Here is a 24881-nt window from a genome sequence, read left to right on the forward strand (position 1 = left end):
TTATTTCACACATTCCAACTTTAACCCAGATTGAATCAGACTTGATTTGATCATTGGATTTTTACTGCTTGCTTTGATAATTCACATTTGAAAGGGAAGGAAACAACACAACCCCCAGATGCGCAGCTGGGAAGCAAGCTACAGTGCACTTTTTGTATGAAGTTGCAATAGGAAGAGGAACAAGTGCAAAAGGGTTATCTAAATGTACCATATTTACCCGGGAATAGTTATTTGTTTCTTTCTTTTTTAAAAGAAAATCCTTTGAGAAGCAGTGCGATAGAAAGGTATGAGCAGGAAGGAGAGAGATCTTCGATCCATGAGTTCACGCTCCAAATGCCCACAACAGCTCAGGCTGGACCAGGCCAAAGCTAGGAGCTAGGAACTCATCCTGGTCTCTCACTTGGGCAGCAGGGATCCAAGTGCTTGAACCATCTTCCACTGCTTTCCCAGGCACATTGGCAGGGAGCTGGATCAGAAGTGGAGCAGCCAGGATGTGAACTGGTGTTCCAAAATGAGATGTTGGCACCATTGCAAGTGGTGGCTTAACTGGCTGTGCCACAACTCTGAAAGTTCTTAAATGAAAGAATTGAGTTGGTGTGGGCTAGAAGTACTGCTAAGGTACTGAAGTAGGAGAAATAACGACAAGGATATTCTGGGAAGAAGAGGGAAGCATCAGAAATCTTGTTAGTAAAATGCAATTTGGCTTACAGTTTTGCACTGGATCTTAGGCCAAGAAGCAGAGGTTTATAGTTTAAATGTTGTTAAAAAATTGAAGCCAGAAAATGTGATAATATGAAACCTAGAACAAACTAGGCTGGACCATTTGGCAAAACTCAGAGACAATCTCATTCAAAATAATTCAAAACTTGGTTTTCACAACATTACTATGTTCAGTGAATTCATGCTATTTCAGATGTTAAAAGGCACATTGTCCATGCTGAAGATATTTGCAGATTTCAGCTGCTTCAGTAGGAGCTCTTGACCTAAAAGAGACAGCCAAAAGAATAAAGTTAAGTTTTTTCAATCTAGTTTAAATTTAAAAAAAAAAAAAAGATTTATGTATTTTTATTGGAAAAACAGATTTACAGAGAGGAGGAGAGACAGAGGGAATGATCCTGCATCTGCTGGGTTCAATCCCCAAGTGGCTGCAATGGCCACACTTCAGCTGATCTGAAGCTAGGAGCCAGGTGCTTCTGTCAGGTCTCCATGCAGATGCAGGGTCCCAAGGCTTTGGGCCATCCTCTATTGCTTTCCCAGGCCACAGGCAAACTGGATGGAAAGTATAGGAGCCAGAATGTGAATCGGTGCCCATATGCTATCAATTGTGGGTGGAGGATTAACCAATGAGCCATTGTGCCAGATCCTACTTTTTATTTTTATTTAGTTTTTAAAAAGATTTTAAAAAATTTATTAGAAAGTCAGATACAGAGAGGAGGAGAGGAAGATTCTCCATCTGTCAATTCACTCTCCAAGCAGCCGCATCGGTTGGAATCATGCCAATCCAAAGCCAGGAGCCAGGAACCTCTTCTGGGTCTCCCACATGGGTGGAGGTCCCAAGGCTTTCCCTCGACTGCTTTCCCAGGTCACAAGCAGGACGCTGGATGGGAAACAGCATGGCAGGGATTAGAAACAGCATCCATATGGGGTCCTGGCACATGCAAGGAGAGGACTTTAGCGCTATGCTACTGTGCCAGGATGTCAACTTCATTTGGATTCATGGGAAAGCTGCAAAGTTATCTCCCAGAGTTCCCATATGCCATGCACCCAGTCTCCTTGTTAGTTAACATCTCTGTCTCTTTTAAAATATTTATATTATTTTTATTGAAAACATAGAATTTCAGAGAAAAATAGAAAGTTTTCCACCCATTGGTTCATTCCACAAATGCTGCAATGGCTGGAGCTGAGCTGATCAGAAGCCAGGAGGCAGGATCTTCCTTCAAGTCTTTCATGTGGCTGCAGGAGCCCAAACACTTGGGATTCTGTTGCCTTTCTCAGGCCATAAGCAGGGAACTGGAGGGGAAGTGGAGCAACTGGGACATGAACTGGCACGTATATAGAATCTTAGTGTGCTTATGCCATGACACCAGACCCCTAGTTAGTTTCTTACTGTAGGTTTTGTCACATGGGATGAATCAAGGTTGATTCATTCACATTCGTGTGTCTTTGGCTGAGGTCACTTGGTCCTGACATTTTGTTGGACTTTGCTGTACTGTGAAATGGTTTTTTTTTTTTTTCCAGCAAAAAGTTTCTTTGTTTTTGAACACCTTGGCAGAGTGTTCCCACATTCTGAGGGGAATTGGGTGGTGTTTTGTGGACCGTGGCTCTGTTGGCCTCTGTTGTGACTGGACAGGATCCATGGGATTTGGGGAACGTGACCGAGAAGAGAAAGGGTCATCTGACTGGAAGAGTTTTTGAGATTGCTCCATTGTAGAGGAATATTTTTAAAAAATGGTTAGGGTGATAGAATCAGAAGCTAGTTGTAGGAGTGGATGTGGACTAAGCTGCTGCTCAGTGAGCCACATCCTATATTTGATGCTTGACTTCTGACCCAGCTTCCTGCTAATACACACTCTGGGGGCAACCATGTGGGAGACACAGATGGGTTTCCTGGTTTCTGGATTCCACTTGACCCACCCAGCCTGGGATGTTGCGGGCATTCTGGGAGTAAGCCAGAAAAAGGAATGTCTTTCTTTCTCTGCCTCTCAAGCAGATGAAAACAAATAAAATAAACATTTTAAAAAGGACGCATTTATTTTTTTTAATGGATTAATGTTTTGAAACTCATGTATATGAAGGGTCTTCAAGAAAAGTTCATGGGGCCAGTCACAATAGCCTAGTGGCGAAATCCTCACCTTGTAAGGATCTGCCAGGATCCCATATGAGAGTTGGTCTGTATCCTGGCTGCTCTATTTCCCATCCTGCTCCTTGCTTGTAGCCTGGGAAAGCAGTAGAGGATGGTCCCAGGCTTTGGGGGCCCTGCAGCTGCGTGGGAAACCCAGAAGAAGTTTCTTGTGCCTGACTTTGGATCAGCTCAGCTCAACATCGTGGCCACTTGGGGAGTGAACCAGCAGATGCAAACCTTTTTCTTTGTCTCTCCTTTTCTCTGTAAATCTGCCTTTAAAAAAAAAAAACTTTAAGAAATTAATGGATATGAATATTCTGAAAACTATGCATAGATTTCAAATAATTTTGGACCAATAAATTTACTTAGTTTTTGTTTTCTTTTTTGGGACACACACACACACACAGCTCCTGTGTGCTGGTTTCCGCCCCAGATGCCTGCAGTGGCTGGGGCCAGGAGGAGGAGGCAGAAGTTGTGAGCCAGGAACTTAACCCAGGTCTTTCACATCATGGCAGGAATCTGAAAGCTTAGCCATCCCCTGCTGCCTCCCAGGCCTCTTCTCTGATGAAGGGAGCTGGAAGCTTTTCCAGGTCTCCCATGTGGCTGTTGGAGCCCATGGACCTGAGCCATCTTCCCAGGCCATAAGCAGGGAGCTGGATCAGAAGTGGAGCAACCAGGACATGAACCAGTGCCCATATGGAATACTAGTGCTTGCAGGCAGAGTATTAGCCTGTTTAGCCATAACACTGGCAGCAACACATATCCTTAAAAAACAAAACAAAACAAAAAACCTTCACATTTTATGCAATCACATTCATTGGTATGGCCTCATACACGATCCATTGACACTTTGGATTATTATTCAATTCAGCATCTTTTTCTGCCTCAAATTGTTCAGTTTGATCCTGGGATGGTCTTCACGCCAGGTCCTCTGTCCCTTTGTCTCCATCTGCTTGAATATAAATCATTGCTCCCTTGATCTCATTTCAGATACATTCACGTTTCAGGATTTACTGGCAAGGAGTCACACGGTGTCCTGGTTGGTGAACACGAAGGACAACCACCAGAGCATTTTTTACTTCAAAGCAAATCAAAGACTCGGTGAGATCATTGCCCTGGGGTTTGCAAGAAGCCAAGGAGGTGTGATGCCAGGACTCCTGATGATACAGATACATCTGCCAGACTGTTTCCTGTGTGTGAGTAAACAGTGTTGGACCGTGGAGCTCTACCTTGTTTCCTCATCCCGTGAGCCCATTCTGTGTCCCATGAACAGATGAACAGACGAACTGTCTCCAAAGAGGACCCTCTTCACGTGCTCAAAGCCTCATCCTGTGGCATGCCACGGCCCCAACTCATCAACGATTTCTTACTTCACTCATTGTTCTCTCGGACCATACACTCTAGTCCAGTTGGCCCAGCGCCCAGGAAGACATTATTGTGGTCCCTATCTCTGGCAGGTGTCGCTAACGCTACTGCTGATCAGAAGTGACATTCCGCGTCTAGTCACGGACATCACATCTGGGGTCAGGGGCCCTCCGTGTGCCCCATGGGATCCACCATGCACGTTCTGCGTCTGCCCTCTGTCTACCTCGTCGGCCCTTGGAAGCTTGGCCCATGCGTCCAGAGCAATAACTTTTCTGCCCTCTGTCAAAGGCAATCCCAGGAGGACATCAGAAAATGATGCTGGGGGACATTTCTCTGGTCTTGGTGCTGGGGGTTGCGCCAGGTCGGATTCTCTTCTTGTTAGGCGTCCTTTGTGCAGTTCTCTGCCTGGGGCTTCAGTCTGCAATTCAGGTAGCAGCACCTCCCCACTGGGGGTGGGGGGCCCCAGGGGCCCTGCCACATGGCCCTTGCTGGCATGGTTCTGTCAATGCCCCTGCCATTTATTTCCCTATGCCCTCCTGACTCCTTGGCAAGCAGCCTTCAGAAAATTCTTTGATGATCTCAGTTGGAGTTTCACCAAATTCCTGCTATAAGTGGATGCCCATTTCCTTTTTAGAATTAGAAACTACTTCTCCCAAGAAAACGTCACTTGGCTTTCTCACAAGATGGAATCTTTCTCCTTTGAACACAACATTGCGCTTGGTCTGGAGGCATTTGACAAGCACTGCCTTTTATTGGGTGGGGGGTATCTAGCCCCCTTTTTGTGAGTATATGGAGACCACAAAGACAGGGGAAGCAGCCTCTTGACTTTTTGTCTTCTTTGGTCGCCAGTAGAGTCTTACATGGCAGTAGGTGCAGGATACATTATTTTGGAAGTAAGTGACCACTTGAAAAAGATGACCTCCAAAGCATTATTTGTGAACCATGAAGAGTTGTCAATTGGGAAGAAGGGAAGTGTGATATTGCAAAATGTGGAAAAATGAATGTTCTTGTCCCATACTTTAGATAACTGATAAAATCATGTCAAGTTCTACTTAACTACTTCTTCAAGTGGCTAATTCTGAGAGCAAGTAGTTTAAATGATTTGGTTACATTTCAGTTCATGGGAGCTGTTATTATGGTGTAGTGGGTAAAGCCTCCTCCTATGTGGCTAACATTCTGTATGGGTTCCAGTTGTTGTCCCAGCTGCTCCATTTGCAATCCAACTCCCTGCCCTTGTGCCTGAGAAAGCAGTGGAAGATCATCCAAGGATTTGGGCCGCTGCACCCACTGGGAGACCTGGAAGAAGTTCCTGGCTTCAGCTTGGCTCATCCCTGGATGTCGCAGCCATCTAGGCAGCAAACCAGTGGTTGGAAGATCTCTCTCTCTCTCTCTGTCTTTTTCCTCTTTCTCTATAACTCTTTCAAATAAATAAATAAATCCTTTAAATTTGTTTTTAGATAGTGAAATTCAATGTAATCCTTACAAATATTCTAAGTCTTACGTCTATTCTCTTTTGAAAGTCACTTTCCAGCACTTCTCTGATTAAGCCAACCTCACTGTGGTAGATGTTTTATGCTACAACCAAGTCCAATATTACCTTTTCTTTGTTCAGTGTTTAAATTGGTTTGCTTGTCTTACCAGAGAGCATATTTTCTACTTCTGTCTTTCACCATACTCTGGTATTTTGTAAGGGGTAACGGCTTCATTAACAGGCTAGCAGAAATCTGAGGAACAGGAAAACCATCTTTTCTTTGCCCATCAAAATATGGCTTTAAATCCTAGAGCTTTGTTTCTCATACTAAGAAATCAAAATCAATCCTTATACTAAAATATCACATTGGAAGACTTAAGTTATTTTATCGAATTATTATTCAAACAAGAGTAAGGAATCAAGTGCTTTGTTATCTTCCTAGAAATTCCGATTCTGGACACAACGTTGGTACGGACTCACCACCAGCTCTTCAGAAGGCGTTCATGGCTCTCCTTCGGTTGATGTCTCTCTTGATTTGGCAAACAGAGCAGTAAGGACAGCAGAGGGTCACCATGTAGTCATCACAAATAGACCCCTGTTTGAAAAACAGAGAAGTAGAGATGTGAAATTCGCTTGTCTGGAATTTAGATTTGAATTTTCAGACATCTCGAAGAGAAGCACAAGGCATTGTCTTTCGTTTGGATGGGTGGGTGCATCGAGAGAAGTGCCCTTTTTAATGACTTAATAAGTCCCCGGACTCTCTAAGTCTGAAAATGTGCCATGAGGTTCAGCCCTACTATTAAAGTGAGGTTGACAATTTGAGGAATTTCAGAGTTCTTTTCTTCCAGACCCTCCTTATCCGAGGGAGCTATTAGAGGAGGTGTTTCATCAAAATGTGTAAGTAGAAAAAAGAGGAAGGCAGAGCTTTCTTCAGTTTCACGTAAGAGTGGTGTCTGGAAGTTCCCTGGTCTTGGTGGCCACAGTCCTAGGGTGAAAGGTAGGCTCCAGAAGTGAAGGACAATTAGTTCAAAAGGGCAGGAGATCCGAAGAGATTACATGAGGAAGACCTCTGCTAGGTGGAATCCTTTGGCAAATGATTTAGAAACCAGCCAAGAATCTGGGGTAAAGTACTCATAAGTAAGTGGAGGTAGATTATGGAAAATGACTGGTAGCTATTAATAACAGGATAAACAAAGATTAGGAGGAAAAGCAATTGTATTTGCTATGTGATTCAACCCTGGACTTGGATATAATAAATATAAGCAAGGGCCCAGTGGCGTGGCCTAGCGGCTAAAGTCCTCGCCTTGAACACCCCGGGATCCCATATGGGCGCTGGTTCTAATCCTGGCAGCTCCACTTCCCATCCAGCTCCCTGCTTGTGGCCTGGGAAAGCAGTCGAGGACGGCCCAAAGCCTTGGAACCCTGCACCCGTGTGGGATACCCGGAAGAAGTTCCTGGATCCTGGCTTCGGCTCGGCATAGCATCGGCTGTTGTGCTCACTTGGGGAGTGAATCATCAGACGGAAGATCTTCCTTTCTATCTCTCCTCCTCTCTGTATATCTGACTTTCCAATAAATAAATAAATCTTAAAAAAAAATATATAAGCAAACACTGAGTATGTAATTAGCCAAACACATATAATACTGGAAGGAGTGGGTGGGAGGAGGGTGTGCGTGTGTGTGTATGTATGTGTGTATGCTTGAGTAGGTAGCTAGGTAGGTAGTTCAGAAGGGAAGAAACCAGAGCTAAAGTCTCCTCTTACATGCTGGGAGAGCAGCAGAAAAATAGAAATTGGAGGATGTAGAAGAACATGCCCAAGGACTCCGCTCTGGGGAACCAGCCAGCAAGAGAAGTTCAGGGACTTCCTTAACAAACCTTGTGTAAAGAGATTACCATAAAGAAGTATTTACTTCAGGGCATTGATGCATTTAACAAATGAAAGCTGATGTAGAGAACACGCACCGGTGGTGTAATAGGCCAGACATTTTGAAAAATTAGGGGGCGGGTTGGGACGCAAAACAGATGACAAGGGGAACCAAGCAAACAAACTGAACCAATCAGGGGCAGGGCACCAGGTCAACCCTGGGCTCAGGCAGGGGGAGCACCTGTGGAGGTATGGGAGGTCCTATAACACTGCTGGAGGAGCAGGGCTAGCCCAGAGCAGGGCTTATGGCTTTGCTCCTAGGGTTCAGCCCACACTCAAGAGAGAGGCTCATGTGGAAAGAGGGCTGTGGTCAGAGCTGTTCCCCTATGTGTAAGGCCTTCAGACTCCCTAAGGCGCATCACAAACCCGGAGGAAAATGGCTGACAGGTCAAGTTGTTTCATCGTAGCAAGGAAACCTAAATTACTTTCATCCATGGGGAAGGCTTCCTTGGTTCACACTTGCTAATCACTGGGGAATTTTCCTCTGCTTTGTGTTGACTAGATCTTTCCTAGTTTGTTTTGTTCCCTTTTAGATGTTTCACTGTTCTTATCTGATTTTGATTACTTTTACGTTTTTCTATCCAAAATGTATGCTCTTATCCTAGCAATGTCAATCAGAGAGTTCTTTAGAATACTACCAATCTTTTCTTTTAGTTTCCCACACTTTGTGACAATCAGCTGAAGCTTTAGTTTCAGACGGTTATTAATTTTTCAAGCCTCTCAGAGCATTTGAAAAACAGGATTGTGTCGGGCCTTTAAAAATGTCATCACTTTTATATTTACTAGTAATTTTATAATAGGGGCTAGCCTTGGAGAACAGTAGGTTAAGGTGCCATTTGCAACTCTGGCATCCCCTAGCAGAGGGTCAATCTGAGTTCCTGTTGCTCTGCTTCCAATCTAACTCCCTGCTCATGCCCCTGAGAAGGCAGTAAATGATGGTGCAAATACTTGGGCTCCTGTTATCATGTGGGAGACTTGGTCCAACCCCAGCTGTTATGGCCACTTGTGGAGTGAACTAAGGATGAAAGATCGAGCTCTTTCTCCTCCTCTTCTTCCACCATCTCTGTAATTCTGTTTTAATCTGACCAATAAAAATGAAAGTAAAGCAATAATGAAATGCCATTTTTGCCTGCAAAGATGAAAAGAAAAATATTTCCCTTTATTGGCAAATTTACATAATGGATTTTGTGTTGTTACAAGCTTTTTGGAGGGATATATGGTAGTATCTTTCCAAATTTTGAATGTGCATAACTTGGAATCCATTATTCTAAAATTCAGGACATTATTTCTATAAAAATATCGGTGTACATAGACACAATCATAAGTATACAACTATTGAAACAAACATTATTTAAGCTTCCATCAAGGAGGAAGTGATTAAGTAAATTATGTCTTAGAATACTACACAGATTTTTAGAAAATCAGCATTCAGACATAGAGGTACATGGAAATAATAAGTACAGCATCGATAATCCCATTTTTAAAAATGGGGAGAAAATGAGCTCCCTAACCCTATAGCTATATTGTTGATATTCCTATCACTTTGGCCACCTATGATAGATATTTACATGTTATAGGCATAGAAGAAAACTTAAAATAAGTTGTCAAATTCTTATTGCAATTTATCACCGGGTAGTGGAATTGCATATAAAGGGATTAGATTTTCATTTTACAAACTTTTTAAAGTTTGGATGTTATAAAACTATAACTATTTTTATAGTTAAAAATGACAAACCTCTGAAATGAAAAAAATGAAATAATTCAAATAAATAAGTTCTTAAAACATTCTATGTATTCATTTGTTCCCTGTGATGGCTAATTTTATGAGCCAGCTTGGCTAAGCTATGTAACCAGGTATTTGCTTATCATTGTTCTACATGTTTCTGTGAAGATGTATTTTAGATTTTGAGGAAATAGGATTATCTTTCACCATGTGAGTAGTTCTTCTGCACACTGTGGAGACCCTTAATAAAGAAAAACTGACTTCCCCTGAGCAAGAAGAAATTCTGCTTGTCGATAGTCTGGGCGAGCTGGCCTACCAGGCAAGCTTTGTATTTGCTGGCCTCCACGACTGCATAGCCAGCTCCCTGACTGTTTCTGTCCTCACTCATAGATGATTTCCCAACTTTTGCACTGAAATAAACCTTTTTCTTTTTTCCACTTAGTGGCTTAACTGGCTGAGCCACAATGCCTTCCCTAGCTTACCTTTTAATTCCATTTTGCACAAGTCTTTGGATCTTTCTGTGCGTATGGACATACTTAAAGACATACATGTATATTCACAGACAAATATATGCGTAGACATACACTTGTCGTGTATATATACAGGTACATATGTGTTGTGTCTGCATGTGTATGGGAACACACACATATCCACCCATCCTATTGGCTCTGGGTTTTTTTTTTTTTGCAGACTCAAACTCCTATACTGTTCTGTTACACAAACAGAAGCAGGTGTAATGGAAAGTGTCTGAATCAAATCCTTGCACTCTGTCTCTCTACTACTAATGCATCTTGGGACAAATGACTGTCCCTCTTAAAAGCTGGAAGTCCTCATCTTTAACCTGTTGCAGATCTATTTCCTATACAGTATGACCAAGAGAGGGTCATGTTCATGGGCAGGTTCTACCGATTCCTCTTCCATTGTGTGATGCACGTGCAGACATAGGAGCTGCTTATTGTCGAGGGCTTTTAACAAACAAGCAGACAACAACAAAAATGACAAAAACATACACAAAAGTCACAGAACCAGAGAATCTAATGCTACAGGAATTGAATATAGGATTGCACAATGGTGCCTATGCCAAGTGGCCTCCGTAGGGATAACAGCAGTTGGGAAGATGGATGCACGTATGTGAGTGATGTGCCATCCTAAGAGACTTACAGGGATGCCGTATCGGGTCCGGAAGAGGGTCCTCATGGCCACAGAGGTTCCACAAAGGCAGCACTCATTCATGTCAGATGCGACTTGACAGCCCAGGCACGGGTAACAAAATGTGCCACACAGACCTGGACACACAAAACCAGGGATACAGGTGACTCAACTCTGTCTCACTGCAGTTGAAGGCTATGCCACATCCATGCAGTCCTGTCATGGCCTCAGCCCCTTACCCATCCATCTCCAGCGCTCCTATTGGTTCTTGCATCGGCTTCTCCCTACTGACTCCCTAGTCACTTCTGGAATGAATGCACCTTGGAGAATATGTCATGCTTCTCACGGCGCTGCCGCCCTCCATGTGTCCACCAATTCACTGAACCCATGTTCCAGACATGATCCTTTATGACCCTACTGTGTGCACTGTGGAGCCAATAAGAAAAGTTCTCAGACAGAAATCTGCGTAGGGAGGCCAGGGGCCACCTGCAGGACCCTGGGTAGAAAATGCTGATTGAACTGAATATTGAAGGATGAATAGGCATTTTCAAGGTGGAAAGAGGGAAAGGAGCTCCCTCTGCCCAAGGACTTTGTTGATACATTAGATTCCCAGGGTCACAGCAAATGCACAATAGTTACAACACAATTCTTATCAACTCTTCTGTTCAAATGACATCACAAAAAGAACATATTCCATGTAGTTTGTAATTTAAAAAAAAAATGGACTTGTTTTTATTTATTTGAATGGCAACGTGTGTGTGCGTGAGAGAGAGAGAGAGAGAGAAATCTATCAGCTATCAGTTGGCTCACTTCTCAAATGGCTGAAATGGTCAGAGCTGGGACAGAATGAAGCCAGAAGCTAGCAGCCAGGTACCTCCTTCAGATCGCCCATGAGGTGCAGGGGCCCAAATACTTGGTTCATCTTTTGCTGCCTTTCCCAGGCCGTTAGCAAGGAACTGGATTGAAACTGGAGCAGCTGGGGATTGAATCAGCATCCACGTGGATGCTGGCAAGAATATAATACTTTCCTTCTTACCATCTCTCTCTCTCTCTTTTTCTCCTCCTCCTCCTTGCTCCCTCCCTCTCTCCCTTTCAAAAGAGTCTCTTTGAGATAACTTGGCTGAGGTCAAGGTTCATCCAGTTGCTGGAGCCCTGGGACAGGAAGGGGATGTGGCAGATTGGGGATAGATGACAAAAGATCGAAAATGATCTGAGTTTGGGGTGGAAATCCAATGGGACCCTAGACATAATTCAAGATCGGGAGAATGAGGTAGGCAGCTTTGCATTTAAGAAAGTCTGCTGTGAACCAATTAAGCTCATAGGTCACAGGCATCTGTTCATTGAACTAGGTGACAAAATTAGGTGTGGGACCATTAGTGCTTATCGGGATTTTTCCTGGTGTCGCCTAATTGTTATCTTGATGCTCAGATGTTAATTAATGTCTCATAATCAGCCTGGATCACTTACTGAGACAATGAGCACCAATCAACAAACCTCATTTACTAGATGACTTTAATGGGGTTCAGTTAAAAGTTCAGTGCACAGGTAAACAAAAGGTTCATGCAGTTTACTCTCCTGGTCTAAGAATACAGTGACTTGAGCTATGTAAGGAGTCTTCACCTTTGTCGCAGGTGAGTGGGTTTGCTTTCTGGGCAATGGAGGAACTCTGCACCTGCATCCTCCCTGCATCCTCCCTGCATCCTCCCTGCATCCCCCCCTGCATCCTCCCTGCATCCTCCCTGCATCCTCCCTGCATCCTCCCTGCATCCTCCCTGCATCCCCCCTGTTACCCTGAGCATCCTTTGCCCCGAGTTTACTTAGATTGCACTCAGCAAGTTTCCCAAAAAGAACTCAAGCCCAGTTAGAGAGGCCCCTTTTTACCCTCAGTGTGCGGAAAACTGGCCTGGGAGCATGCAAATTAGTTCTGTTCTGAGCTGGCACTGAAATCCATGGAAGCAAATGATCCCATGTAGACAGGACATTGTGCAATCACCAAATTGAAAGCTGAGTTTAAGTCATATGCCCTAGGAACTACTTTAAAAAAAAATATATATATATATAGAAATCAAATGAAAGCTGAAATGTATCTATAGTAATAGAAAGCCTATTTGCAAATCAAGAGGCCAGGCCTCTTGCTGGAATCAGAACCCTTTTCCTGCTGTGTTTATGCTGGGAAGAAGGCATTTCCACTCCTTAAGTCCCTGCGGTAGTAGGAGGGACGTTTAGCATACGGTAGCAGAGTAAGCCAGGGAGGAGTTGTCCTGGGGCGATCCATCTGCACGTCCTACCCAGGGCTGGTCTTTCCCCGCACTTACACACTCCGCAGTCGCTAAAGCAGTCGCACATGCCGGTCTGCCAGTTGGAATTCTGCAAAGCTCGCACAGGTTGCTGGGTTACCACGACCACGGGCGGACCCTGAGGCTGCATCTCCTCCAGGCAGTGTCCCACGTTATCGGCTCTGTCAAGGAACAAGTGGCTGTCAGTAACGGGGGTCCTCCTCAGAGGCCCTCTTTGGAAGTTCTGGATGATGTTGGCTCAGGAGGTTAGTCCAGCTCCTCAACCCCAGCCCTGGGAGGACAGAAGCTCCCCAGGGGCCGGAGGGGAGGGAATTCACTGGATTGGTAAAGGTGAACAGGTGCTTTACACTGGGTAATGGGGTGGAGCCAGGTTGCTCACCAACTATTTTTAGACAGACACCTTGAATTCTCTTGAGACAGGCAAATCAATGGTTAAGCTGAGATACTGGCTGGATGGAATGTTCTGTACAGCTGTGTGCCTTACTGAAACTTTCTGTCTACATTAACCTCCCCAAACTGGCCCTGTTGCTACATTTTCTCTTGTCCTAGACTTATTTCTTTTCTCTTAAAGATTTGTTTTAATTGGAAAGGTAGATTTACAGAGAGAGAGAGATAGATATCTTCTATTAGCTGGTTCACTACTCAGGTGGCCACAGTGGCTGGAACTGAGCTGATCTGAAGCCAGGAGCCTAGAGCTTCTTCCAGGTCTCCCATGTAGGTGCAGGGTCCCTTGGCTTTGGATTGTCCTTGACTGCTTTCCCAAGCCACAGGCAGGGAGCTGGATGGGCAGCGGAGCTGTCAGGACATGAACCGGCATCCATTTGGTGTCCAAGTGCTTGCAAGGCAAATAAAGATTTAGTCCTGAGCCATCACCCTGGGCCCTTATACTCATTTCTTTTTAACATTTATTTTAATTTACTTGAAAGGTAGAGATACAGAGGAAGTCAAGAGATCTTCCATTGGTTGATTCATTCCGTAACAGCAAGGACAAGGTCAGTTTGAAGCCAGGAGCTGGGAACTACATTTGGGTCTCTCCCACAGCTGCAGCAGGGACCCGGATCCTCGTGTGCAGTATGGGAGACCCAAGAGAAGTTCCTGGCTCCTGGCTTCGGATTGGCACAGTTCTGGCTGTTGCGGTCACTTAGGAGTGAATCATTGCATGGAAGATCTTCCTGTCTCTCCTCTTCTCTGTCTATCTGACTTTCCAACAAAAATAAAAATAAATCTTTAAAAAAAATGAAGACTCCTGGTTTGCATGTGGGACACTGTTGTCACAAACTATGGCTTTACTTTCTCTACCACAACACTGAGCCCTTTAAAATTTCTTTTTGAAAATTTATTTCTTTATTTGCTTGAAAGAGTTACAGAGAGGGGGAGAGATAGAGTCTGCTTTAATTGTGGGTGTTGTATAGAGAAGGACAGTGTAGCTTTTCTTGTGTAAAGCATGAAGCAAATTGGAACTCCTATGTCTTACTAACAAAACCAAATTAAAAATAACAAGTAAAGGTTAAAGATATACTGAAAGATTATGAGGTATCAAAGCCAAGATCCATTTAAGAAATAAAAACTGTCAACTTTGAGGTGTTACCCCAGTTTAGTCCTAGGTGATATATTTTCTGAATTGTTTGGAACAGGGAAATTTTGAGTAAATTATGAATCAGTCCAATACCTGGGAAAAAGATGTTTGTAAATCTTCTAGTTACTGATATTATATAAAATGTCCTCTAAAACCTATTAAATCAGGGCCTAGTGCAGTAGCCTAGTGGATGAAGTCCTTGCCTTGCATGTGCTGGGATCCCATATGGGCGCGATTCTAGTCCCAGTGGCCCCGCTTCCCATCTAGCTCCCTGCTTGTGGCCTGGGAAAGCAGTTGAGGACGACCCAAGGCCTTAGGACCCTGCACCTGCATGGGAGACCCAGAAGAAGCTCCTGGCTTCAGCTTAGGATCAGCTTAGGTTCAACCATTGCGGCCACTTGGGGAGCGAATCATCAAATGGAGGATCTTCCTCTTTGTCTCTCCTCTCTCTGTATATCTGACTTTGCAATAAAAGTAAATAAATCTTTTAAAAAAATCTATTAAATCAAGAATTGGGTTTTACCTTTTGTTTTCTTTTGTAACGTCTTTAAATGGACATTATATAGCTGTTAAGAACAAGAGATTCTACGTTGCCGATAACTGATCCTCCTCCCAAAGATATTAGAGGTATGCGAACATATCCAGGGACTGGCATTGTGGTGCAGTAGGTATGTGTCCACTTCCGATGCCAGCATCCCATATCAGAACGTAGGTTCAATATCCAGCTCCTCCACTTCTGGTCCAACTCCCTGGTGAAGGCAGAGATTGATGGCCCAGGTGCTTGGGCCCCTGCCACCCACTTGGCTGCTGCAGCCCTTTGGGCAGTAGACAAGCAAATAGAGGGTCTCCTCTCTCTCTCTCTCTCTCTCTCTCATTCTACATTTCAAATAAGAAATTGTTAAACAAAATGAAACATACATGTACCTGCTCACTTGTGCAATAGGAATTGCAGGAAGAATAAACTAGAAAACTAACAAAATATGTGCAGAGTGAGTGAGAACGGAAATGGATGAATAAGAATGGACTGACCCTTCTAACATCTTTTCTTATACAGCTTTGACTCTTCCAACCATGCTAATGTTTCATATATGAAGCCAGCATGTACACAAAGAACCACAGTGAACCAGGATGCGGAAGAAACCCAAATGAAATGCAAATTGTTGCAAGGGACCCCAAATGTATGATAATCAATATTATAATTGCATTGAAGAGGGAAGTGAAGGAAAGGTAACTTAGAGAACTTTGGCTATTACAACACCAAGGACAAACTGAACTGAGGGAACAGTCACACTCTCATTAGTACATTTGAACAATTTTAACAATTCTGAAACACATCTGAACAAACACAAGGGTACTTAAAGAGTTTTTAGAACAAGGAACCGAAAGAGAAGTTTATTTTCATGAAAATTATGAAACCGTGCATAGCTGTTTCATATCACCTGTTTTCCATGAACTTTTTAAATGCCCTCTGGCATTTAAAGTTTTCCACAGTCCACAGAAGAAGTTACCAATGAGGGAAAGCAGAGGCTGGAATAAAACCATTGCTGTAGGATAAGAATCAAGGTATGGGCTCATGGCTGGTTACACACACACACACACACACACACACCCCTTTTATACAAGGAAGTATCCGTTTCCTTATGGAGTCTTCAAGGACCACTGTGATGTGGTTGTGAGAACTACATGCCAGATGCCTGGGGAACCGATGTATTTACAGGAGGCACTGCATACCCAGAGGACCACACACTGTTCTGCAGGAGTCTGAAGGGAGGCCAAGACACAGGGAGGGAGCAAGTGCCAAGACCCACAGGGCAGGCTTTAACTGAGAGTCATGGGTGAGGTGGCTTGTGGCATGCAGGAAGTGTTTTTGTTCAGCAATCAGAGTGTAACTCCATCAACATGGACAGGGTGAGATGGGAGTCTTTAGGCAGCTTTTGAGAGCAGATGTTGGAGGAAATGGGCAGGATGGCAGTCTCAGTGAAGCATGTCGATGCACATGTGGGGCCCCAGAGATGCATGGCAAAGAGGGGAAGCTCAAAATTAGCAGGGCAGGTACAACACCCAGTGCGCCATGGAGGCAGGACTTAAATTTTGTAGTAGAAGCAAACACAAAGATATTTAGCTCACACATGAATACACATGAGTGTGCACGTAGATTTCCCAGCCCTGTCCGTAGAGGGTTTAGAGGCAATGCAAATCCAAGGTTCAATAGCACATGTTGAGCCTTTCTAGACAGGTGGTGCAAGCCACTCGCTGATCGTGTGGGGCGCTTTGCCCGCTGGTGGAGAGCAATTCCGGAAGCCTTTGGAGTTGATCGGTGGTGGAGTGTGAGCTTTTCTAACACAGAGGTGGTAAAACTAGTAGGTTTTGAAAACCTGATGAGAAATAGGTACTGGAGAAACTCTCATTATGGCATTGTTATAGTATTTCTCCTAGAAGAACCTCAGGGATTATAAATGGAAAAAGTGCAACCTCACAGTGAAGAAGACTGGCAGACACGGAGCTGAATGACCAAAGTCAATGTGACCAGTAGAGGGGCGTGCAAGTACCTGTTACTGTGAATTAAAGGTGCAATATCACGTCTGTGTAATTCCTGCTCAAAAGACACAGAAGCTTTTCATCCGTTCTGTCCAGGGGTCAGCTGGGCCACCCTGTGGCTGTTTGGATTCCGCCCCACCTCAGCTTCCAGCCAGTAGTGCCTGGAGCACCTGGCTTTTGATCAACCGCAATTGAATGAGTGTGTTTGTGTGCCAACCTTCTCCAAAGTCCTGCTGTTGTTTGGAGAAGCCCACATTGAGTTTCTTCCTACTATAACAGCAGTGGGGAGATTTGAGCACACCAGCTGGCCTGCGGTGATCTGACTCTCGTTTTCTTTCCCACAGTTTCCTGCTCAAGAGAGCTCATCCAAGTCGGTGTTTTCCCATGGGCTATTCGCTTTCCCAGAAGTACAAGCCCTGAGCCTCCCCCGAGGGCCTCCGAGATCCAGTCTGGAGGAAGAAAACCTGCTCTCTCTCTCCCACAAGTTGCTGCTTGCCTAATACCCCACGCATGAATTTCTTTGAAAGTTGGCTCCCTTCGCGCAGCGGCTTCAACAGTTTTTAACTGTCAAAGCTGCGTGCTTCTATTTCCTTCCATGACTTTTGACTTGCCCCTTTGCATGTGGGAATCTGGAAGAGCTCAGGTGCTTCTGAGAACCTTAGCAACCAGGAACTGAAGCTGAGAGCCTGCTGTCTCTGGAGGTTTGGAATGCTGTTACAAGTTCCTTCCCCTGGCAACCAGTCACTCTCAGCTCAGGGGAAGGCTGCTGTGCCCATAGATGCTTCTAGAGGGAACTAGAATACTGATTTATGTGTGCCACCTGTGATGGATTCTGGGAGGGGGTTATTGGTAACTTCTCATGGTAGGCTAATTCCTTGATGAGCCACCTACCTGATCCCCTGGAGGAGAGGGCCCAGTGTAGTAGCCTAGTGATAAAGGTCCTCACCTTGCATGTGCCAGGATCCCATATGATCGTCGGCTTGTATCCGACTGCTCTAATTCCCTTCCAGCTTCTTGCTAGTGGCCTGAGAAAGCAGTGGTACCCCTGCTTTCCTGGAGACGCAACTGGCTCCTGGTTTCGGACTGACCCAGCTTTGGCTGTTGCAGCCATTTATGGAGTGAACCAGCAGGAGGAAGATAGATCTATCTGTGTCTCTTTCTCTGTAACTCTGCTTTTCCAGTTGAAAAAAAAAAAAAAGCCACTAAACAATTCCAGAAATCCTTTAAATGACAGCGAAGTAGAAAGCAGAAATGAATGCAAAACAGCCCTTACTACTGCTATTCTTTTTGCTTCAACCATTAAGTGTCCAGTAAGGTTGAACCTGAGCCCTTCAACGTAGAAGGTCAATGGAAAGTGGAAGGGGAAAATTTGGGGTGGAAATCTCTTTAGCGCTGGGTGATGCTGCTAAGGTTTCCTGGGTCCTCGTGGATAAGCCTGGTTCCTGAGTTCAATAGTTCCCAAAACATACTGGATGTGAAGTCTGGCCCAGAGAGCTGGTTTCTGGAAACCGTCATGAACACCTGCAGTCCTGCCACTCCTGAGCCTCACCGTGCTATTTGAAAGGTCCTTCTGTGGAGGCACAGCTTGGTGAGCACGTGGCTGCCTTGCTAACTGCATCAACAGAATCCCTGCCTCCCAGGAGATGTTGCCCATGTCAGGGTAGGCACTCCGGACCATCTGACCCTTCCTTAGCTGCCAACACAGCTGCAAGCCCTGCCTCCTGCAGGGTTCCAGCCAGAGGCCACGCAGAGCCCCCTTGATCATCCATAGCTGCAGCCTTTCTCCTTTCACTGCTGCTACTAACAGCTACAGACCCAATTCAACACAGCAAATGCTTGGGGAGCACCCACTGTGTCGGAGTCTTGGGCTAGATTTGGGAAGTGTTAAGGGGATAGCTGTTGTACCCTATCCCTGCGTGACCGCACCAAGACCCGTGGGAAAAAACAAACTGAAGAACAAAAAGCACAAGAAGTAGAAACTGAAGATGCAAGACTGGAAGATTTGCCAATACCTCACTTCAGAATTTTTTTTTTCCCCTGTGGAATCACTTCTATGGCAGAAAATTTTGCAGAATTTAGCTCACATTTTAATTTTGTCCATCAACCTTCATTAGAACCACCTACAATGTCTTCACTCTTTAGGACAGCTGTCTACCTGATGACAATTCATGTGATCAGTATATTGTATTATAGTCATCATACTAATATCAACAAATATTATTAATATCAATTAATCCAGATTTAGTTCTCAAATATTTCTTTCTACTATTTACTGATGTTTCATTTAATTTTTTTTGCTTTAATTGACACATTTCCATTTCATAATCTCTTATCGTACAAATGATCAAACCTGAGCCATGAAAGATAACATAGAAAACACCACAGCTGAATTTGCTCTGCTCCTAATGAGAATTCAATAACTCTTTTCTTAATTCATTAGCTAAATTTACAAAATGCCGTCTCGTTGCTTCTTACTATTTTAAATATATAAAATATTTGCCAAACACATAGAAACTAACTCGACACTATAAATGATTGCTAAAATAAGGAGTGAAATTAAACAACAGGTTAGTAAATGTGATAGATGATATGGATTTTCTGCCAACAGCAGTATTTGGTGAGCAGTTAAGGCTAAAATCTTCCATGACTTTGAAAACCATGACAACTAGCAAAATGTTTAGCACATATTGCTGAACTCGACTAAATTGAACAGAATTAGATAAGAAAACAGGTTTTCAGCTGAACCTCAAAATGTGACATGTTAAGAATGAAACAAGAAAACTAGATGACTTTTTAAACTAAACATTCCCTCCCCCCACCAGCAGCTCTATGATACAGTTTTGAAGTTCTGATTTTCAGAGTACTTACAATGAAGCAAGAGTTGCAGCTCAGGAAGTCTTGTGGCCTGGAAGAGAATCTAACTAGAAATGAAATCTACTTGCTTGTACAAGAAGAGCTCTACTTCTGGGTAGTACAAAGGGCAGATCGGAGCTTCTCATTGGCCAGTCCATCCAGGCCTGTGTGGTTTCTCTGATTTTGAGGATAACAATATTGTTTGGCTAATAGAGTAGGTTGTTTTTCCTACATTGTTTTAAATACACTCATAGATCCTCTAAGGAAACAAGAGTTGATTCACATATGGTCTTGCTGGTTTTGACATGCCTGGAGAGTTTACAGATTTTTTTTCCTTTTGGCTTACTAATTTGCAAGTACTTCTCCTTTAATGTATTAAATAACTTTTTTTTTTTCCCATTAGTTAATCTGTTTCAAAGGCAGAGTGACAGACAGGCAGGGATGAGGGGGCTAGGGGTAGTGGGAAGGACAAAGAAAGACATATCTTCTGCTTGCTGGTTTGCTGCCCAAATGACCACAATGCCTAGCTAAAAGACATGTTGGCTATCCGGCCTTTGAAAGTGAACTCAACAATCTGAGCTGGTGTTCTCATTTCTAAAACTGAGCCTGGCTTGATGGTTCAATGCCTAAATGGTCACTTTGCAAGCATTAGAATCCCATATGAGCGCTGGTTCATGTCCTGGCTGCTCTACTTCCCGTCCAGCTCCCTGCTTGTGGCCTGGGAAAGCAATAGAGAATGTCCAAAAGCCTTAGGACCCTGTACCTGCGTGGGAGATCTGGAAGAAGCTCCTGGTTCCTAGCTTCGGAATGGCTCTTAAAATAAAAATAAATAAATTAAATCTTCCCCAGGGACTGGTGTTGTGAGGCAGTGGTTAAGCTGCCACCTGTGACACTGGCTTCCCATAGGGCACTGGTTTGACTACTAATTGCTCTGCTTCTGAGACGGAGATCTTGGGTCCAAACTTGGGCTTTTATAACAGCCTCTCACAAGAACCAAGCACGTGTGCTGGGTCCCATCTGTCACAGATTCTACCATCTCTCAACCGTACCACCCTAGACAGCAGGCTTTTGGGAGCCCATAGGGAACCTGCAATGCCCAAACCAATATCCCAACTATAGCACTTTATCTCTGGCTCCCCTGAAGTTTCATGTCCATCTTAAAATGCAAAATGTCTTCAATACTTTCACCTAAGAGCCCCCAAATCTTAATGTTCCAGAATTGCTTAAATGTGTAAGTACAGGGTCTCCCATATGAAACTCAAGGCAAACTCCCTTAACTGCCAGCACCTGTTAGAAAAAGAGCTACATGGTTGGGGCCGGTGCAGTGGTGTTGCAAGCTAATTCTCCGCCTGTGATTCCAGCATCTCCTATGGGTGCTCATTCATGACCTGCTTGACCCACTTCTGATACAGCTTCCTGCTTATGGCCTGGGGAAGCAGTGGAGGATGGCTGAAGTCTTTGGTCTCCTGTACTCATGTGGGAAACCTGGAAGGAGCTCCGGGCTCCTGGCTTCGAATTTGTTCAGCTCCAGCCACTGTGGCTATTTTTGGAGTGAGTCAGTGGATGGAAGATTCTCTCTCTCTCTCTTTTCTTTCTCCTCCCAATTCTGTCTGTAAATCTGCCCTTTAAATAAAAATGATTAATAAAACTTAAAAAACCTAAAACTAAAAGCCCATTTAAAAAAAGAGCTACATTTTTGTAAGATGCAATGGTGGGAAAGGCATAGGGTGCACATTGTCATTCCCAGATGGGAAAATGGAGAAACAGCTGGGAGAAATAGTTGGCCTAAAGAAAGTCTGAGTCCCTTTAGGGAAAGCATTAGCTCCTAAAGCTCTGTGTTTTGCCTCCAGGGAACATAGTGACAGGGACAACCCTGCTCTTGTGGCTTCTCTCTGGGACTGTATGTAGACCCCCCTCCCCCCGCCCCCCAGGCTCGCCAAGGCTGGCATGGCAGATTGCTGGCCACTCTTGTTTCCTGGGTTCCATATAGGTTCTGTTCCCACAGCTCCTCTACAACTCTGTCTAGCCTCCCATGCTTTAGGCCGGAATCTCAGTGGAAGCTGCCAGGACACTATAACTCTTGTGTTCTGCACACCTGTAAAACCAGCATCACATGGGCAGTTTCAATGCCAACCAAGCTGCACCAGGGACCCTTGTGCCCTGGCTGCAGCTGTGGAGTGAACAAAATGTCATCTTGGACAAACCTATGGACCCTGCCCACAGAACAAATCTGCCCTTTCATGCCTTTGGGCCTATGATGGGAGGAATGGCCTCAAAAAGCTAGCTTATTTACTAACTTTTTCCCCCCCTTAATGATTTACTTATTTTTTTCATTGAAAAGGCAGAGTTATAGAGAGATCAGGAGAGACAGAGAGAGATCCTTCAACTGCTGTTTCGCTCCCTAAATGCTGTAACAGCCAGAAAGGAGCCAGGCAGAAGTCAGGAGCCACTTCTGGATCTCCCACTTAGAAGCATGGGTGCAAACACTTGGGCTGTCCTCCACTGCTTCCCCAGGTATGTTAGCAGGGAGCCGGATCAGAAGCAGAGCAGCCAGAACTCAAACACTATCACTCTTATGGGATGCTAATACCGCAGGGGCAGTTTGACCTGATACAGTAAAACACCAGCCACAAAATGATAGTCCTAAGATGCCCCTGAGGCCTTCCATGAAAATATTCTGGAATTAGTGGTGGCACAACTCTGGGGCTATATGAATCCCTACTGGTTTGTACTTGAAAGGGATGACTTTATGGGATGTAAATTCTATCTCTATTTTTAAATTATTTGCCATTTAAAGCTTTTAAAAATTCTTATTCTTAAAACAAGTGGCTGGACTTTAAGTTTACACTCAATGCAATTTTCTAATCACCATCTGCAGTTCCTGGAACCATGAGGGCCCACTTCTTGTGAAATGATAATCACTCATTGTCCTTCTGACCAGAAAATGGACTGTAATTATTATAAATGCTTTCATGGAAAAGTTAAAGATTTCCAGATGTGAATGAGGGCAACACATTTCACTTCTTTGACTAACTTTGACCAGATCATGTGAAAATCAGTCTTCCTCCCCTTTGCTTAGCCAGAAGGGTGGCGGTACTAAAGGTTGTTTGAGCTTGCTTTCTCTAATATTTCAGTGAAATCACACTAATCAAACATGTATAATTAAACCTAAACAGAGCAGAATAGAGGGCTAAAGAATGTGTGCCTCAAATATTGCCAAGTGCACCTATTTCCCTAACCAAGTATTTTCTCAGGGGAAAGGAAGGAAGATAAAGGCCATATGATTTTCAACTCACTTGGAAAAGAAGACACATATTGCAAAAGTCGTATCATTGGAGGTGTATTTTATCCTAAAATATAGGATCTTTCTTATGGAAACTGAAACCCCACTTACCTGCTCCTGGCCCTCTCCCAACTAATGAAATGAAAAGAAACATGAGTTCAAGGGCAGGGAAAGAAATAGCTTTTAGAGATAATTAGAAACAGGAACTTGGATGAAGCTGGGACTCTTGTTTCCCAACGCTGGTTCTTTAAATTGCTGACTGGCTTTGTTTGACCACAGGGCTCTGAGTAGAGAAAACCACAGAAGACAACAGGACATTTCTTCATAAGCTGGAGTAGAAGCTGCGAAGATCCAGCTTGTGACAGCGTGGGCTTGTTGGCACTTGAGGGGAAGTGCCATGGAGAAGGTGCTCTTGCCCTGGGTATCCTTCAGTCATTGTCTATTGGCTTGGCAAGAACCTGGGGTTTTGTATGTGTGTATGTCTTATCTTGTCATTTTCTTCCTTCCTTTCTGTGTTTTTCCTTCTTCCTTACTTTCTCCTCCCACCCTTCCTCCCTCCCCTCTTTCCTTCTTTTTTCTTTTTTTTTTTCTTAAGCTTTTTAAAAATTTTGATGATCTTTACATAGTTGATTAGGGCTCAAAGGGTCAAGGGCCACAGGAAAGTGGGTAAGACCATTATATTCACATTCTCTTTTCCATCCTATATCTGGGGGAAGGGGAGAGACAAAGGGAGAAGCCACACTCATTCACTTAAACATCCCAGGGTCCCCAATGCGGAGCATGCTCTGAGGACACTGCTCAAGGGGTTTCCATAGTTCAGTTGTTCTGAATTCCTTCTAATCTCGCCATTCCAAGCACATTGAGATCTCTCCAGAATCCACTGGCTGACATAATGCACCTTAATGTCTCCTCTTGCCCAGCTTTTCACCGCCAACACTTGGCTGAGCTAATTGATCAATTTGTTCTTTCCTCTGTTGTGGCACCAGGTGTCCTCTGCAGGCTCCAATGTACTACCATATCCTCCATGTGCTTGGATGTGCTATCCACTGCTCTGTCTGAGCCACTCAGGTGGCTCAATTTTGACACATGCACTCCATGGTCAGAACATGGAAACTGTAACTTTCTTCATGGATGGGGTTCTGAGTTCAGCAGTTCGATTGGGGGGATCCCCAAAGAAACTTTGTCTGAGGTGATTCCAGACCCAATTCTTGGGTATGCTTGCCAGTACAGAATCTGGCATAGTCCATCGCCCCTATCAGCCTATGCATATGCTGGTGGTTGCCATTGCTGGGTCAGTTCTGCCTTCAGCCCTGTTTTCCACACGAACCAATGGGTGTTGGAACCCATCCTAATCCTGCCTACCACACAACTCCGAATTAAACCAGTGGGAGCTGCAGCCTACTCAGAGCGACCTGCAATAACCCCATTAGGCCCAACTGCTGTCCTGGTTCCTATGTTTGTAAGTATGTACAGTAGACTGGTCTAGTCTGTCCCACATCCCATTTAGCTCACGTACATATGTCAATGGGCATTGATGCCTAGTTCAACCCAATCAGCCCCACTATCCAGCCCATACTCCTGCTGATGAGTGCCACTCTATGTTTAGCCATGCCTGCCCCAGTCCTGATTCTCATGCTCACCAGACGGAGTAGCAATCCAGGAGGGAGGTGCCCACTGTTGCCCTACTGGGCCCATTCCTACTCCCGGAACATGCATTCTCTAGGTGACTTTGCAGTTTGGCTTGACAGAATTTGTCCCCATGTCAGCATCTGTTAGCTGATGCTGCAGCAGAGCCCAAACAACCCTCACCCACTCTGACTTATACTTGCACCAATAGGAAAAATCAACCCAGCCTGGCTT

At 44.3% G+C, this 24881-nt stretch overlaps 1 protein-coding gene and 1 long non-coding RNA gene across 2 annotated transcripts; both read right to left on the reverse strand.

The window, feature by feature from the left end:
- On the reverse strand, positions 1-19851 carry PLAC8 (placenta associated 8). The gene is made up of 5 exons (XM_040966582.1): positions 19754-19851; positions 12790-12932; positions 10487-10611; positions 6159-6273; positions 1-983 (listed from the first exon to the last, which is right to left on the reverse strand). Exons 2-4 carry the CDS (start codon positions 12899-12901, stop codon positions 6169-6171), a joined length of 342 nt encoding a protein of 113 aa, XP_040822516.1. The 5' UTR covers positions 12902-12932; positions 19754-19851; the 3' UTR covers positions 1-983; positions 6159-6168.
- LOC121146984 lies at positions 1980-23790 on the reverse strand. The gene is made up of 3 exons (XR_005882317.1): positions 23778-23790; positions 20861-20867; positions 1980-2176 (listed from the first exon to the last, which is right to left on the reverse strand). It is a non-coding gene; the product is annotated as an uncharacterized LOC121146984 (long non-coding RNA).
- Positions 23791-24881: the final 1091 nt, after the last annotated feature.

The sequence above is a fragment of the Ochotona curzoniae genome, unplaced genomic scaffold (genome assembly GCF_017591425.1).
Source record: "Ochotona curzoniae isolate NIBS_2020 unplaced genomic scaffold, NIBS_Ocur_1.0 scaffold_4506, whole genome shotgun sequence".
In the NCBI taxonomy this organism is placed as follows: Eukaryota; Metazoa; Chordata; class Mammalia; order Lagomorpha; family Ochotonidae; genus Ochotona; species Ochotona curzoniae.